We start from the raw sequence: 15863 nt of genomic DNA, 5'->3' as shown, positions 1-15863 counted from the left end.
TAAAGCTAGAAAGCTTGTGACGACATATTGATGCTAACATCAGAGTGATCTGAAAACTTTTGTTTTCTCAATATACTTCACAATTATCAACTAGTCACCTGACATCATCTTGCATTTTCATAATCGTTGGTAAGACGAGATAAAGGAATGATTCGAGAACTTATTTTACGCATTTTATTATTTGACAAACATTTATAATGTATTGCTCTCATGGAATTGGTTCATAAATGATATAAACGCCACTCTCGGGGGATCAATATGCAGCATGTCGATCAATAAATTGTGTTAATCACGAATCCTGTTGTAGTACCCCCACCTTTCTCTACTTACGATTTGAATATGTTTTTCTACAGTGTTGAGATGTTGAAATATTTTGAAAATCTTTGAATCCTGTAGGAAGAGGAATAATATAGATGTTCCAGATTGGGCCAAATTCCATTGTATCATGTTCTGACAAAAATATGTTTAAATTAAGAGGAATTTCATATATTTAAAAATATTTCACATCGATTTGGTCAGCAGTACACTGGTTTGTTTAAATGAAAAATATATCTACTATTTACGTTTCTATGAAATCCATATTACGAAGTTTTGCTGTTAAAATGAATAATTGGCGAACTACTTAAGCGTTTGAAACTACGTCGTTAAACAATATGAAAATAAAATTAGAAACTGCTTTAGTTACTCCTAATGGGACAAGAGTAATTCGACAATGAATGCCAAAAAGTCATCATTGAATCAAAGTAATGAATATAATAAAAGTTATATTCCATCGCATGGGTCAGGAGGGCTCGAATAATAATTGAATGGGATTGCTGTCTGCAAATTGGTGTACGTAAAAAAAGGTTCGTTAAGTTCGATGAGTTGGCAATTTTAAAGCAAAAATGATGCCAATCGTTTTCTGTGGTTTTCATAGCAATTGCAAAATATTATTATGTTCATATCTTGTTTATTGCCAATTGTTTGATCTACGTTATTTATATATTCCTCAATGATTCAAATGTAATTTACACCCACATACAGAAATATTTAAATGCAAGGTTACCTTGAAACTGTAAGACTTTTATTTTGGAGTGTTTCAACCCTTTTTTCTGTAATATTTTATAGGTGTGAAAGCGATATGTTTGGATAAAAGTGATAAAGCATTATAAACGCCTCGTACATGTATGTACCGATCCAGTCTGTAGCCACACCGATATCCATCGTTTGTGAATCGCTAGGTCTTTAGACATCAACAACCCCAGCAGTGGCCTTCCAGACATATTGTACACGGTGTCTTGCGATCCATACAATCATTAGTCATCATCGGCAACGAATGCTATTAATGACCAGAACGATTTATTTTCTTCCGTTATTCTGAACATAAATCGCTTTCATATTTGCTTCAATTACAGCTCCATAATTTAAATCAATTTATCAAACTTTTGATCGAAGTATTACAATAAGCAACACCATACAGATAAGATCGAGATTTGCTATATTGTTAGAATAAATTACCCTGTTGAGACGAAATATAATCAGCTCATAAATATAGATAGGAAACATTCCTGAAAAAGTAAGTTTTTATTCCCTTCCTTTAAGTGGGAATATTATGAAACTCAATGTCTTTTCATTCAGTTGTGATTACCTTTTCAACTAACAGCTGAGTGAAAATACACTACTCGTGGTCCATACGTTACAACCGTTTAAGAAAATGTTATTATTTACTTTTCCCTTGGGGTCCTTGGAAGAGGGTGCAAAGTGTCAGATGTGCAGTAATTGAAGTTAGATTAATAACATTATTTCCACAAGATAGGTAATAGGCAAATGAGAGAAACATACATGAATGTAATGTTGAATAGAAAATGTAAATGGATAAACAGAGAGAAATACAAAATCCATAATTAGGGTTAAAATACAAAGTAAGTATGGAACAAACTGAAGAAACAAGCTTTAATTTTGCGATACAGATAGATTTTAATACAATAAAGAAAGCAAAACTACAATTATAGTCATAAAGTTTACAGCCAGTTTAGCTTCAAAGGATCATTTCTTCCATGACAAAGATAGGTAAATATGTTTTCATCTGCACTTTCAAACGTGTTTATTAACATGAGTGGCATAATTTGCAAGTTAAAATATTGCAACAGAGTGTTAACCTAGATTTTCGTACATCTCGAAGAGAAAAGTAAGGTAAAAGTCCTTGCTTTCATGAACTGTTGTTCATATAAATCATGTTCATTTTCCATTTTTCTTCATAATCTCAAAGATATAATCCACTCATGTATTGTTCGGCTTTGCACACATTCTTTGTCCTTTTCTTGATTTCAACATTCAAGCTAATATCTTTATCAAAGAAATATTATAGATAAAACTGTATTCAGTGAGCAAGATCTGATTAAAATAGAGAGATTAATACAGCGTGTTTGGTAAAACCTGCAAGTAACGTGAAGGTAAATCAGCCATTATTTAGAGAATTACATGACTTGAACCTCTGCAAGGAATACATCACCCTCAACAGCAAGCGTATCCACAAATTGTATAGGTAATTGGTGAAGAAACCGAGTGATTTCTATACCATTTACCTCAACCTGCAAAAAATGACATTTTCAAATAGTTATTCAGGTACAATCCATTAAACACCTAGAATAGAGTTGTACTATCTAAAACACAAATTGATATCCAAACAGATATATACACAATAACAACAAAACACGAACCTTTGATTTGACAAAAGACGGGATTGAAGCACAGAAACATATTAAAGCTCTAAAGTAATACTAAATGCAACTCTTCGTAAAAGTGTTCATTGTATGCTTGTGTATTGTACGATTACATAAATATTGTTTTTACTTCTTAGAAAATGATAGAGAAATATTTTTAAGTTAGTATAAACGATTATGTGATATTAAAGGTGATCGAAATTAAGTTTTCTCCAGTTTATGTAAGATTAAATTCTAACCATAATTAATACAATTTAGGAGAAGAGGTTGTTTGTTTACAAAGAAGAAATTTAGAATTTTGCAAACATGTATATTACCGTGTACATGTCGTTATCCACTAGGAACTCAATGGTGAACTGCTCTGTTTCAGAGAAAGGGAAGTTAGAAATTCTATTTTCTGAACCCCATTCACCGTTCTTCTTGAAGTTGGTGACGATAACACGAATCCCGAAACGGACATCAAAATGGAATGCGATATTTTCCGGAGAAGAAAGTTTCCCCTTTTGGAAATTAAAGGTGAACCTGAAAAATCAAATTTCAAAGGAAAACATTCCTCAGAAACAAAATTCATATAAGTATCTTAAAAAAATATTACAGCTGAAATGTTAAAGTTCATGTAGATTTTAGGTTCGTTCAGTCCAGACGTCCATGCAAATCTCTTGCCCATTTTGTGCTGAACGCATTGTCGTCATATATATTGACAAATTTGTACTGTGTCTCCTTCATTATATTGTAAGGTATTTACCTCATTAGTCTTAGAGTTTGCCACTGTAGACTGAGAAAATGCAAAGATAAGCACGTAATACTTCACATCAACATAAGAAATATTTCAAAACGTTATGTTAAACTTTGTCACAACAGTAGTATTTGTAAATTGGTTGACGCTGTTTTAAGCTTCCCTCAGAATATTGGCATTGTTTATAACAGTAGAGTAATTTATTGTTTGCTGTCTGATGACACCATCTTATTTGTTTTTCAACGTTGTAGTATACATTTTCTATCGTTGTTTTAAAATAGACATCCAAAAGACATCTGAATAATAATGTCTCAAATCAGACATGATATTACTACCATTATGTTTTGCCTCTGCTAATTTAACTACTGCAAGCTTTTTGTATAAATTTAATTTAGATCTTGGGACCTTTGGTAAATATATAACTTTTTAAATCAATCTCTTCATACGGTAAGTATCAAATGCTAATTGTTAATTGTTAGAATGGCTCCCAATATATTTGGGACTTTAGTCTGCTCTTCATCTACCTTTCGACTCCTGCGAGTGCTCGTGCTTTGATTACGAACTTTTTCTGGTCCTTCAGGTTCACGTCAATTTTGAAAGGAACTGGCTGTAATGATAAATCAAACACGTTTTGTGACAGGAGGTATAAAATACCTGGCATTGCGTACCGCGGTATATTCACTGATGTACTGTAAATTGTGATGTTCTTAAGATACGTTTCGATTCATGCTTCAATTATACCGCTAATTTTATTCGAAGTGCATATACCTGAATACCTAAGCCTCCTAATTAGGACCACAAGTAAATTGACGTACATAATTACCTGTCTTTCTTCTGTTTGATACAAATTTAGCTATTCAGATTTTTAGAAACAGCCCTGTTAGCAGTCGGCTTTGTTTAACATTGATAATTGTGACTGCTTTTGTCGAATAAAAGAACGTACTCTAGACGGTCAATATCGCGTCAAGGGGAAGAACTTCTAGAAAACTCTAATTTGTGAATATGGTAATATGATTTATCTGCCATACAGAAAAAAGAAATGTTTTCATTAAATGATGCGCTTCGAAAAATAAAAATTATTTAATAGGTAATAAAGCTGGTTCATTGTAACAAAAGTTTGGAACGTGGTAAAGTGCTGTACACCCTTTCAAACGACCCTGTGTCTAACATTATATTGATTTTAACTTACCGGATCGATGTAGATCTTAGACATTTTCAGTGGATGGAATTCCTTTTGTCCTTTTAATGGTAAACAAGTCTCTAAAGAGAAATTAAACTGAAATATACTGAAAGAAATGTCATCTTTTTTCTTTTATGCCTCGTTCCGTTATTCGTCTTTTGTTGCATTTAAAATATGGCTCTAAACATTTGCAGATGTTCCCATTTATATATCAGTTGAACCAATAATTGAGGCCTTGAACAGACGAGACCTATTTTTTGTTCATATGAGGAATGTATTGTTCTAATTCCTGATTACGTTTAACACTTTGCTCCAATCTATGTATGTAAATGAAGCGAGACACATCATATTTTGAAAGATTGTAATGTATTGCATATGTAACCGACATCCTTGGCTTCAAAATCGAAATGATGGGAAGCCTTGCATCAACTTGTGATGTATATTTATTGAAATATTATTAACTTTTTACAACTAAAAAATATAAGTAGATCGAATTTTGGAGTCTTGTTTAAATGATAAATCTGACTTGATTGGCGAGAAATTTGATTTAATCTCGCTGAGGCACATTGCTTTAGTTAACGTTTGCAGCGGATGTCAATAATAATTGCATTCCTTAGATACGCTTCACATAGTGTAACGTAGTGAAACGTTTGTTTTCGCTTATGAAATGATAACAATGAAACATACAGTACAGATATGTGAGATAGAGATATACCACAACCACTGTGAGAATGAGTGCATGGCGTACTCGGCCGTTGACGTAAATATGCGATCTGGATGGAATTGGTTGTACCCAAGTAGGTGAACACTATTTGATTGTATTATTATCAAGTTACATTTTGTTATATGTGTAAATCATTTACATGCCTAGAAGCAATCAAAACTGTGATTGGCATGTGCCTCAGGATTCCTGTTCCAGTATTTAAGGTCATAGTTAGGAACGCAATTGTATTTAACGAAATTTTTTACAACTGAGAATTGAATACTCTTGCATAGAGAAAATGGATTCTACAATTTCTGTATTAATTACTAAAGAGAAAGAGATGAATATATATATATATATATATATATATATATATATATATATATAACTGCCTGATTCAATTTAAAAGTTGCATTCAAAAACTATTATTGCAGAAACAATTAAGGTGTAAAAGAATGAACCCAATATACTTGCGATTTAAAATATATGATAATATTCTACATATATCATCAATGGTTCCAATATCTTATGGTAGTTTAAAGAAATAAAAATTCAAATATAACAAACAATCTACTCACCAAACTTGAGCCGTATTTAGCAACACTTTGCTCGTTTAATCGATGTTTCTCATTTATATACCTGTGGCTGCACAACACCCACTCAAATAGGTGGACGTGTACTTCTTTTGGAATGTTTGACCTCAACTCCCACTTATGCGATTTTAAATAATAAACAGGATGTACTTTTATTCTTGTCGAATGTACTTTCACGTCATATACAAGATGTACTTTTCATTCTTTTAAATGTTTAGAAATCTTTGGCATGCATTTTAATATTTTTGTTTTCAAAACTTGCAATAATTTTAAGGGTTTCAAATAGAGTCGTGATGTATGCATTGGTGCATGTATTGCTCGGCTTATGTAAGGTATTGCAGATGTTTCTAGTTAATTGCATTTCGAATTCGTCATCGCCTTTCGTCAATAAGTATCTAATAATGTTTATTTACAAATTCATAGTGTCAAAGACTTGCAAATATATGTTTCAAATAAGGTAATTGAATGCTAAATGGTTCTCATGAGTTAAAACAACCAATCGATAACAGACCATTATAGTCTTTACAAAATTTAATTTCTTTGCAGTTTTCTTAAAATGTAGTATGCCCAGTCATTTGTTGTTTTTATCGAAAAAAGGTTACCACGATCAGTGACAGCTATTGCAGAATGAATATAGTACATCATATAAGTACAAATGCACAGCATATAATGAAGTTTGCACAGCATATAAGTACAAATGCACAGCATATAATGAAGTTTGCAAATCATGTAAGTACAGATGCACAGCATATAATGCAGTTTGCACATCATATAAGTACAAAAGCACAGCATATAATGAAGTTTGCACATCATATAAGTACAAATGCACAGCATGTAAAGAAGTTTGCCCATCGTATAAGTACAAAAGCACAGCATATAATAAATATTCTCATCTGAAGACAGCTCTTGCGTTCCATACAAAATGATATCAGTCTGGCTTTATGAGAAACACAATTACTCGACAGGAGGACACGAAGGCTAGCATATTTCAGATATCAATGTCAGTTTGTTGAAATCCAGTTAACTGTAATTGCTACAAAGAGAAACCTGTTGATATGTGATTCTGCAGCTGTTCCCCTGTAGATGTGCAGGGTCACCTGGATGTGGACTTTTCAGAATTAGATTTTGAAAACATTTTAGCACAATTAAGCAAAAACAATTGGGGAAGACAGATTATATATATATATATATATATATATATATATATATATATATATATATATATATATATATATATATATATATATATGACCCAATTAGATGTTCTGCCACACTTTGTAACACTTTGTACTTGAACATGCTAACTTATAACAAATCCAAGCACAAGAAATTCACAATATTGTGTCTATATCATTATTGGCTATGTATGTATTTATGTAAATGTGTTGTAGCTGTGCATGGGAAACACTATATGTATGTATGTATGAATGTATGTATGTATTTATGTATGTATGTATGTATGTATGTATGTATGTATGTATGGATGTACTTGTGTTTATGTATGTATGTATGTATGTATGTGTGTATGTATGCATGTATTTATGTGTATGTATGTATTTGTGTATGTATGTATGTAAGTATGTACGTACGTACATCCATACGTATGTATGTATGTATGTATGCATGTATGTATGCATGTATGTAATTTCACCTAGTAAAGCAACCTGTGATGGTTTATTTCATAGGGAATCAGACTCATAATCCTAACATTCAAGCTTTGACGGTCTGCTCAAGCCAGCATTGGGCTAACTGCTTTGGCGTGTCCTTGGGAAAAGTATTTGGTTATAATGGTGCTGACAAAACCATCAAAAGCAAAACAAAAAAAGCATCTTAAAAATCCGGCTCTGTGGGTCAACAATATAATAGCTAATGAAGCAGACTCTAAGGATGAGTTATTGAGAATTGCCTCCATGGGTTTGAGAAGCCCAGTCAAAAAAGGGATGTTTTAAAAACCTGAAAAAGAATGCAATACTTAATATATCTATTGCAATATTTGCATATTATAAAACAATGGGAGATATATTAGAAATGTTGATTATAAAATTGTTGATTATGTTTAGATCTTTATTGTCATCTTCTCTATCGATACAGAAGTTTAATGATATATTACAGAAAAAGAAAGAACATAAATCCAAAAATAGAAAAACCACCATCAGAACTTGAATATTACTTGAAACATAGAACAAATTCCCAAGATTCAGATGAAGATTCCCAGGATTCAGATGAAGATTCCCAGGATTATTCTGAATAACATAGCAGCAGAGAGGGCCCGTCTACAATTCTGTTTGGGACAAACAATAATCGTAGACGTGGTATTGACCTCTATGAGGGGTCACTATTTTTTTTGGTCCAAACACAAGGGTGACCACTCCCTTAAGTGGTCTGATCGCTCTCCCTGCTGCTGAGCATCACGAACAGAAAGATATCTTCCAATTGCTTCTACTCTTTCTCGAGCTAATATACTAGTGTAAGATTCCATTATAGTTATAACAATGATTCAATTACTCACACATTTATAGCAGCAGAGAGGGTGAGACCACCATTAAATGTCACGGTGGGTAAACAAAATTTTGAAAAACGCGAACGACAAAGTAAAAATAAATAAATAATCCAATTAGAGAAGCTGTCAGTTTTAGTTAGAGGCTTCGGTTCGAGGTTATTGTCCTTTTATTTTCATTTTTTTCGTATGATGTTTTATGTTCATAAATGGACTTTAAAGCAAGTAGTCTTTTCACCCTCTCTGCTGCTAGCTGTAGTCCGCGTCCGAATAAACTGATCTGTATTTAAATATATCGATTGTCTGCACTTCCGGTGAATTTTACCGCAAAAGCTGTCTTGGAAAAACTCTTCTGTGTGTATTATTATAGAGTTTTAGATATCAGTTAGGAATATTTTGGTTGTGTATATATGGCCATCTATTTTCCAGATGAAACTATTCTCAAAGGAAGTCCTGTTTAAACTAAGTGTTTTAGTGTGCTTGTTCTCGAATTTTGGGAGCAGTGTGGGCGGTTCGTTTTGTGCTCTCACTCAAGCTGTTTGGGTATATTTTTACACTCGAGTGTATTCTTAAAGGGTTCAAAGCCTAAGTTATAACAATGATAGCACACGCGTACATGTTTAGTTTAAACCATACTTGTTTGAGATTCTTTGTCTCACAAACATGATTTGCTTTCAGTTTTACCGGCATAAACGTAGGTTTTGGCAATAGCTGAATGTTACTGTTACCATGTTAAAATAAAGACCATGCCCAAGTATCAAGCACGTAACGGACAGTTTGAAGGAGCTTTTGTGGCTCGAGAGAAAGGTGTTCCAATTTAATGATGGAAACTGTTGGGAAGAACTCGGAAAATAATTATAATAAAAAGTAACCTACAGGAAGAAAATTAGGTTTAGCAGGTTGTAATATACCTTCATGAGTCACATTTATTAAGTCTCATTGACTGATAAGAAAAATAACTCCACTCGTACTGTGTGCAAATTTTGTTTTCATCATTTTACAACGCATAGCAGATTTGTATAGATGTAAATTACAGGAGATAATGCTAGTATACCCAAGTCTTTGACAATCTAACCTGACACATTGCACACCTGTATGGCTAACTTTTTTGTACTTAAATGAATTATTGATTTTTCACACAAGAAGGCACAGTTTTTGAAGATTTCCTTTATGGCTTAAGTACCTTTTAGTTACTAAGTGAGTTTCAATATATTTTATCGTATTATGCAATACCTTAATACCATGTTATATAGCTTTCAGCTACTGAAAGTATAACACTCTTTCCCACGATGTCATGGGTTTTATTCACAAATTTAAGATATTGTTTTTATGTGTCATTGAACGGTTGGCACTGGCTGTTAAAAAGTTGTTGTCTCCCAAAAATCATCAGCCTTAATATTTTGTTGCTAATTTGTACAAAATGTCTCCATTTTCATAATACACTTTTATTATTATTATTATTATTATCCATTTATCCTTACATCATTGGGACCAAAGTAATATTGTCAACATAAGCGGATGTTTTGACAAGCATGGAGGGGCACTGATAAGGAATGAAATTTTGTATACCAGTGACATTTTTAAAAGATGATTGATTGTTAGTGACAAGGATTTACACAGAGAGAAAATTACCAATATTAATTTTAATTAAGTGAAGACAAAACTAGCCAGAAATATAGTTTATATTGACAACTTACAATTGTGTAATATATCCTACAATGTATTAAATAATGTACATGTATATGAAAAATCCATGAATTTGAGTATTAGATCATGTTAGAAAATTGATGTATCCTGTTAGAAAACACAAAAGTGTATTTAAGACAATATTAGTCTTCATTTGATCTAAAGAGAAATAAACCGATTCTTTCAGCTTGGTTTATCAGATGCAAAGGTGATTCTGTTTAAAAAGAAATCCAACAACAGAAGCCGACTTTCAGTTCTTCTAAGTATGCTGATTATTTATATACACATAACGCTGACCAAGGGCTAACACTGGTTTCTTTTTACCAGTATTTACAGGAATTTTAAAAGTAAGCAGAAATGATGGAAAAATAGGGGCTGTGTAAGTGGCATTTTGAGCATACATTCTGTGACACCTGTTAAAGCATATGCCATGACTGACATGGTTTCATTTGTATGGCGTGATCACCTAAAGTTCAGATAAACTGAATACTATTACTTGGCACTGAGCAAATGTCAAGTTCATGGCTCAGTAATAGGGTTGGGAAATCAAAGTGAATGCTTTCATTAATAGTTAACGGCTTTGCGCTGGCAATAACTAATTAAATATTACTTGGGAATTAGACCATGCTTACGAAAAAAGGCTTAAACCAGAATTTGTATTGCATCAAACAGTGTACAACAAGGCATAGAATATAATTCAAATACAAGTTGTTCAAAAAAGTACTTGCCACTAAAATCCCACTAGTATACAACATTGATGAACAAATCACTCTGCAGCAAGTATTATTTAATATTTTAAATTATTAAAATGTAAATAAACATTGATATTAGTAAACTTTGTAATGAATACTGTAATAAACCAGACAAATGCAGTGCACACATTAGTCTATGTGCATTTATCGATAGGAAATATATGTATTTTGTACATATCCTAAACAATTTTAGTTACACATGTCTCAAACTAAATTGCACAATGGCTGGAAATGGTGAGCAAAATCAGTTTATCAGAGTTATAATTTTTTTTAGCTCTTAATATATATTTTTAATGTATTAATTATTTTGTACTGTGAAAATATTTCTTAAATATAAAAAGCTTATCCTTGTATTTAATAATTCATGGTTAAAAGATAAATCTTCCTATATTCTTGTAAAGTTCAGTTATATATGTGTATCATTCTCTCAAACACATTTAAAGATTACTTCAACAAAATACTTACTGATAATGACTGTATTCTGATACATCATTTTATCTAGGTAATCTTTTGTTGTATTATTTGATACATTTTATTTAGGTAGTCATTTTTTATATCATTTGGTACATCTGATTGTATCTAGGTATTCATTTTTTGTATTATTTTGATACATTATTGTTCTATGTATTCATTTTTTTATATTATTTGATACATCATTGTATCTAGGTAGTCATTTTTGTATTATTTTGATACATTGTTGTTCTATATATTCATTTTTTTATATTATTTGATAGATTGTTGTATCTAGGCAGTCATTTCTTTGTGTTCTTTTGATACTTCATTGTATGTAGGTATTCATTTCTTGTATTGTTTTGATACATCATTGTATCTAAGTATTCATTTCTTGTATTAATTTAATGCATCATTGTATCTAGGTATTCATTTCTTTGTGTTATTTTGATACATCATTGTATCTGGGTAATAATTTCTTGTGTTATTTTGATACATCATTGTATTTAGGTATTCATTTCTTTGTGTTATTTTGATACATCATTGTATTTAGGTATTCATTTCTTTGTGTTATTTTGATGCATCATTGTATCTGGGTAATCATTTCTTGTGTTATTTTGATACATCATTGTATCTAGGTATTCATTCCTTGTATTATTTTGATACATCATTGTATCTGGGTAATCATTTCTTGTGTTATTTTGATACATCATTGTATATAGGTATGCATTTCTTTGCGTTATTTTGATACATCATTGTATCTGGGTATTCATTTCTTGTCTTATAGATCTTCAGAGTAATGTTGTTTGAATCTGTTGTACCAATATCTGTTTCCAGGTTGCAAACAGTCAAATTCTGACTAGAGACAGATGGAGTTTGCAGAGTTTATAAAAACTCCTCAAGTGGACAATGTCATCCTTAGGAGACCCTTCCGGAAACCTGTGGAGGGAACCCTTTGTGTTATGGGACATCACCTGATTTTGTCCAGTCGTCAAACCAATAAAGAGGAACTAGTGGTAATTCAATGCAGATATGAACAGTTTATATCAGTGTTTGGCAGTGCCTGTAATGGCTCATCTCTTGCAATGCCCATATGTCAAACAAAAAAAATATGTTGCCTTTATGGTCTCTGTAAGCTTTAGGGTCTGTGTAAGCTTTAAGGTCTGCAACCTTTAAGATATATGTAACCTTTTAAGGTCATTGTAATCTGTAAGCTCTATGTAAAATGAAAGACTTTATACCTTTAAGGTCTGTGTAAGATTTAAGGTCCATAACCTTTAATGTCTATGTAACATTAAGCCTTTGGAACCTTTTAAGATGTGTGTAACTTTTAGGTCTGCAAAACCTTTAAGGTCTGTTTAAGCTTTTAGGTCTATGTGACTTTATTTCCTATGGAACCTTTTAAGATTATGTAACTTTTAGGTCTGCGTAACCTTTAAGGTCTGTTTAAGCTTTTAGGTCTATGTAACTTTATTTCCTGTGGAACCTTTTAAGATGCATGTAACTTTAAGGCCCATGGAACCTTTATGGTCTGTGTAACATTTTAAGGACTGTGGAACCTTTACAGTCTGTGGAACCTTTAAGGCCTGTGTATTCTTTAGGGTCTATGTAACATTAAGGTCTGTATGAGCTTTAAAGGGTATGTGACATTTCATAATTGTTGTGAACTGAATAAAAGATCACACAAAATTACTTATAGGCTGACTTAGTTTTAAAAATTTGAGGTTTTGAATTGGTAATAAAGATACTAGAAAGTGAGACTGGTTTGTGGATATTTACAACTTCCACTAATTGTTTGGAAAGTTAAATTGAAGCTAGTCTGAACTTCTAGTCTCACTTAGATGTGGAATTGATACTAAAGTTTCTATTGAAAACAACAAAGTGCATCTGCAGAAACTAAAATGAATGACCTTATTCTAAATACCAAAATATTTTTAAGGGATAAGAATTTATAAATGTGAATTATATTTTTGTCTTATTGTCTACATTTATTTTCATTAAGATTCTTTTAACTTAAAAACATCAATTAACATGGTTTATATTTGGTGCAAGCCTACATACTCTGACAGAGAATATGAGACCACAGTCACCTTGACATGACCTCTGCTTCATAGTTGGGTAATTCAGTTGACTGCCTTTTATGATGCTGATAGCATTAGTGGACTTTTATGATCTTTGTTACCTGCATAATGTTCATTTTATCAGAGGGGCAGGAACACAAGTGATACGTAAGTTATATATTATAAGCAATTTTTATCTCATGCGTTTATTACTTATTCATTTCAACCCCAAACCCTACAACCTTTGTTACACCTTCTCTTCTCCAAGCCCTCTTTCATAAGGTAATTGTTAGTTCATTTGTTGGTTTATGGTATATTGGTACAAATAGGTTATTTAGTGCTTATGACCACTCCGGTGGCCTAGTGGCTAGAGCGTCTGCCTCGGATGCAGGGGTCATGATGGGTTCGATCCCCAGCCAAGTCATTCCCAAGACTTGCAAAAATTGTACTAACAGCTTCCTCGCTTGGCACTCAGCATTACGAGGTTAGTGTTAGGACTGGTCGGACTGGTGTCAGGATAATGTGACTGGGTGGGACATCACGCTGCATGTCTGCGACATGATGCCCCAGTGCTAGACGTAACTAAAAACTGCCACACTGCAGACATCATAGTGATATGACTGAAAAATTGTTAAAGCTACGTTAAAAATCCAAATCACACACACACACACACATATTTAGTGCTTAAGTAATTGGAGTGAAGTAACTTGCTCACGGACATACCATGGTAACTGATCTGGAGCTTATCCAGTGGCAGAATTTGAACCAAACACCCGTTTGGTTGCATGATGGCACAAAAGGCAAATTCTCTATCTTTGTGCCTATAGAATGGAGAAGAATTACAATTCCAAAACACCTGCCAATTCATCACAGCCTTATGTAGTCAGACAGCATTTAATTGTGGAGTATGTGATTTGTTGGTGTCAGGTTTACTCAGACATTACTCAGATTCTCTGCTCGTGTACAGAGTACCTTAGGGAGACTTAGAAATCCTGGGCTCATACTCTTCCCTCACATACTCCAGCAAACTCTGTACAATTCCACCTCCTGTAGACATGGACATGTAGAATAAGTCTTATTCACATGCCAACATAGTGTATAGGATAACTATTGGATTCATGAGCTGCAATTTCACAGTGGTTAGCATGCAAAATTTATGCTCAAATGAATGCATGAGTTCTGATTTACCATCAAATTAAACTGGGTTAGCTATTGTGTTGTGTTCTTGTGCAGGTCAATTTACTCCAGTGACATCTGCACTCAGTGGCCTACATGTGTTGCTGTGCCATAAAGCCCAAACTGTATGATCCCTATATTATATCTCACGATTTGGAGTTTTACATGTGTATGAAGGGTGGATCTCTTGTACAGACATGAGTTTCGATTAATTGACAGGGAGAGCACTCACGAATGACTTAAAAATCCGGGATTAAATTCTACCTTCTTGTAAAGGCTGTTGGAAAAGACTCAGAACTCCTAGCCTCAAACTCTCTCCTCATTTGTTCCAGAAAAGGTATGATTCCATGATATAGAATAGGCCTTGTGCACTCATAAACATGTTAGAGTTGCTGTGATTCCATGATGTAGAATAGGCCTTATTCACAGACTACCATCCTGTCAGTCTGATTCCATGATGTAGAATAGGACTTATTCAAAGACTACCATACTGATAAAGTCTGATTCCATGATGTAGAATAGGTCTGATGCACACACCAGCATGATGTAAGGGTATAATTCCATGATTTAAATAAGTCTTTTGCACACAAGTGTGATGTAAGAGTCTGATTCCATGATGTAGAATAGGCCTGCACAGACTACCATGCTGTAAGAGTCTGATTCCATGATGTAGATTAGGCCTGCATAGACTACCATGCTGTAAGAGTCTGATTCCATAATGTAGAATAGGCCTGCACTGACTACCATACTGTTAGATTCTGATTCCATGATGTAGAATAGGCCTTATTCAAAGACCACCATGCTGTAAGAGTCTGATTCCATGATGTAGAATAGGCCTTATTCAAAGACTACCATGCTGTAAGAGTCTGATTCCATGATGTAGAATAGGCTTGCACAGACTACCATGCTGTAAGAGTCTGATTCCATGATGTAGAATAGGCCTGCACAGACTACCATGCTGTAAGAGTCTGATATCATGATGTAGAATAGGCCTTATTCACAGACTACCATACTGTCAGTCTGATTGATGATGTAGAATAGGCCTTATTCAAAGACTACCATACTGTTAGAGTCTGATTCCATGAAGTAGAATAGACTTGCACAGACTACCATGCTGTAAGAGTCTGATTACATGATGTAGAATAGGCCTGCACAGACTACCATGCTGTAAGAGTCTGATTCCATGATGTAGAATAGGCCTGCACATACTACCATGCTGAAAGAGTCTGATTCCATGATGTAGAATAAGCCTGCACAGACTACCATGCTTTAAGAGTCTGGTTCCATGATGTAGAATAGGCCTGCACAGGCTACCATGCTGTAAGAGT

At 33.3% G+C, this 15863-nt stretch overlaps 2 protein-coding genes across 2 annotated transcripts in view; one reads left to right on the top strand and one right to left on the bottom strand.

The window, feature by feature from the left end:
• Positions 1-1914: 1914 nt before the first annotated feature.
• LOC149788744 (galectin-9-like) lies at positions 1915-5913 on the bottom strand. Its single transcript, XM_089975763.1, has 5 exons — positions 5900-5913; positions 4628-4714; positions 3963-4045; positions 3020-3224; positions 1915-2570 (listed from the first exon to the last, which is right to left on the bottom strand). The coding sequence occupies exons 2-5, from the start codon at positions 4649-4651 to the stop codon at positions 2457-2459; spliced, it is 426 nt and encodes a 141-aa protein (XP_089831889.1). The 5' UTR covers positions 4652-4714; positions 5900-5913; the 3' UTR covers positions 1915-2456.
• A 2795-nt stretch (positions 5914-8708) lies between these two features.
• The window catches only part of LOC149788743 (myotubularin-related protein 9-like), a 54439-nt gene continuing 47284 nt past the window's right edge, over positions 8709-15863 (top strand). The window contains exons 1-2 of the mRNA XM_089974839.1: positions 8709-8765; positions 12137-12315. Of these exons, the coding sequence (XP_089830965.1) occupies positions 12169-12315 (147 nt within the window). The 5' untranslated portion in view covers positions 8709-8765; positions 12137-12168. The remainder of the gene's footprint in view (positions 8766-12136; positions 12316-15863) is intronic.

Source organism: Sinohyriopsis cumingii, chromosome 11 (genome assembly GCF_028554795.1).
Source record: "Sinohyriopsis cumingii isolate HCF-2022 chromosome 11, ASM2855479v2, whole genome shotgun sequence".
Lineage (NCBI taxonomy): Eukaryota > Metazoa > Mollusca > Bivalvia > Unionida > Unionidae > Sinohyriopsis > Sinohyriopsis cumingii.
This window is presented reverse-complemented; position numbering and strand designations above follow the sequence as displayed.

Coding starts and splice junctions, on each gene's coding strand:
- LOC149788744 (XM_089975763.1), bottom strand. CDS start 4,651: ATGTCTAAGATCTACATCGATCCG. Junction 3,225..3,962: donor GCACTCGCAGGAGTCGAAAG/GTAGATGAAGAG, acceptor TTGATTTTTCAG/GTTCACCTTTAATTTCCAAA. Junction 2,571..3,019: donor TGGATAACGACATGTACACG/GTAATATACATG, acceptor CATTTTTTGCAG/GTTGAGGTAAATGGTATAGA.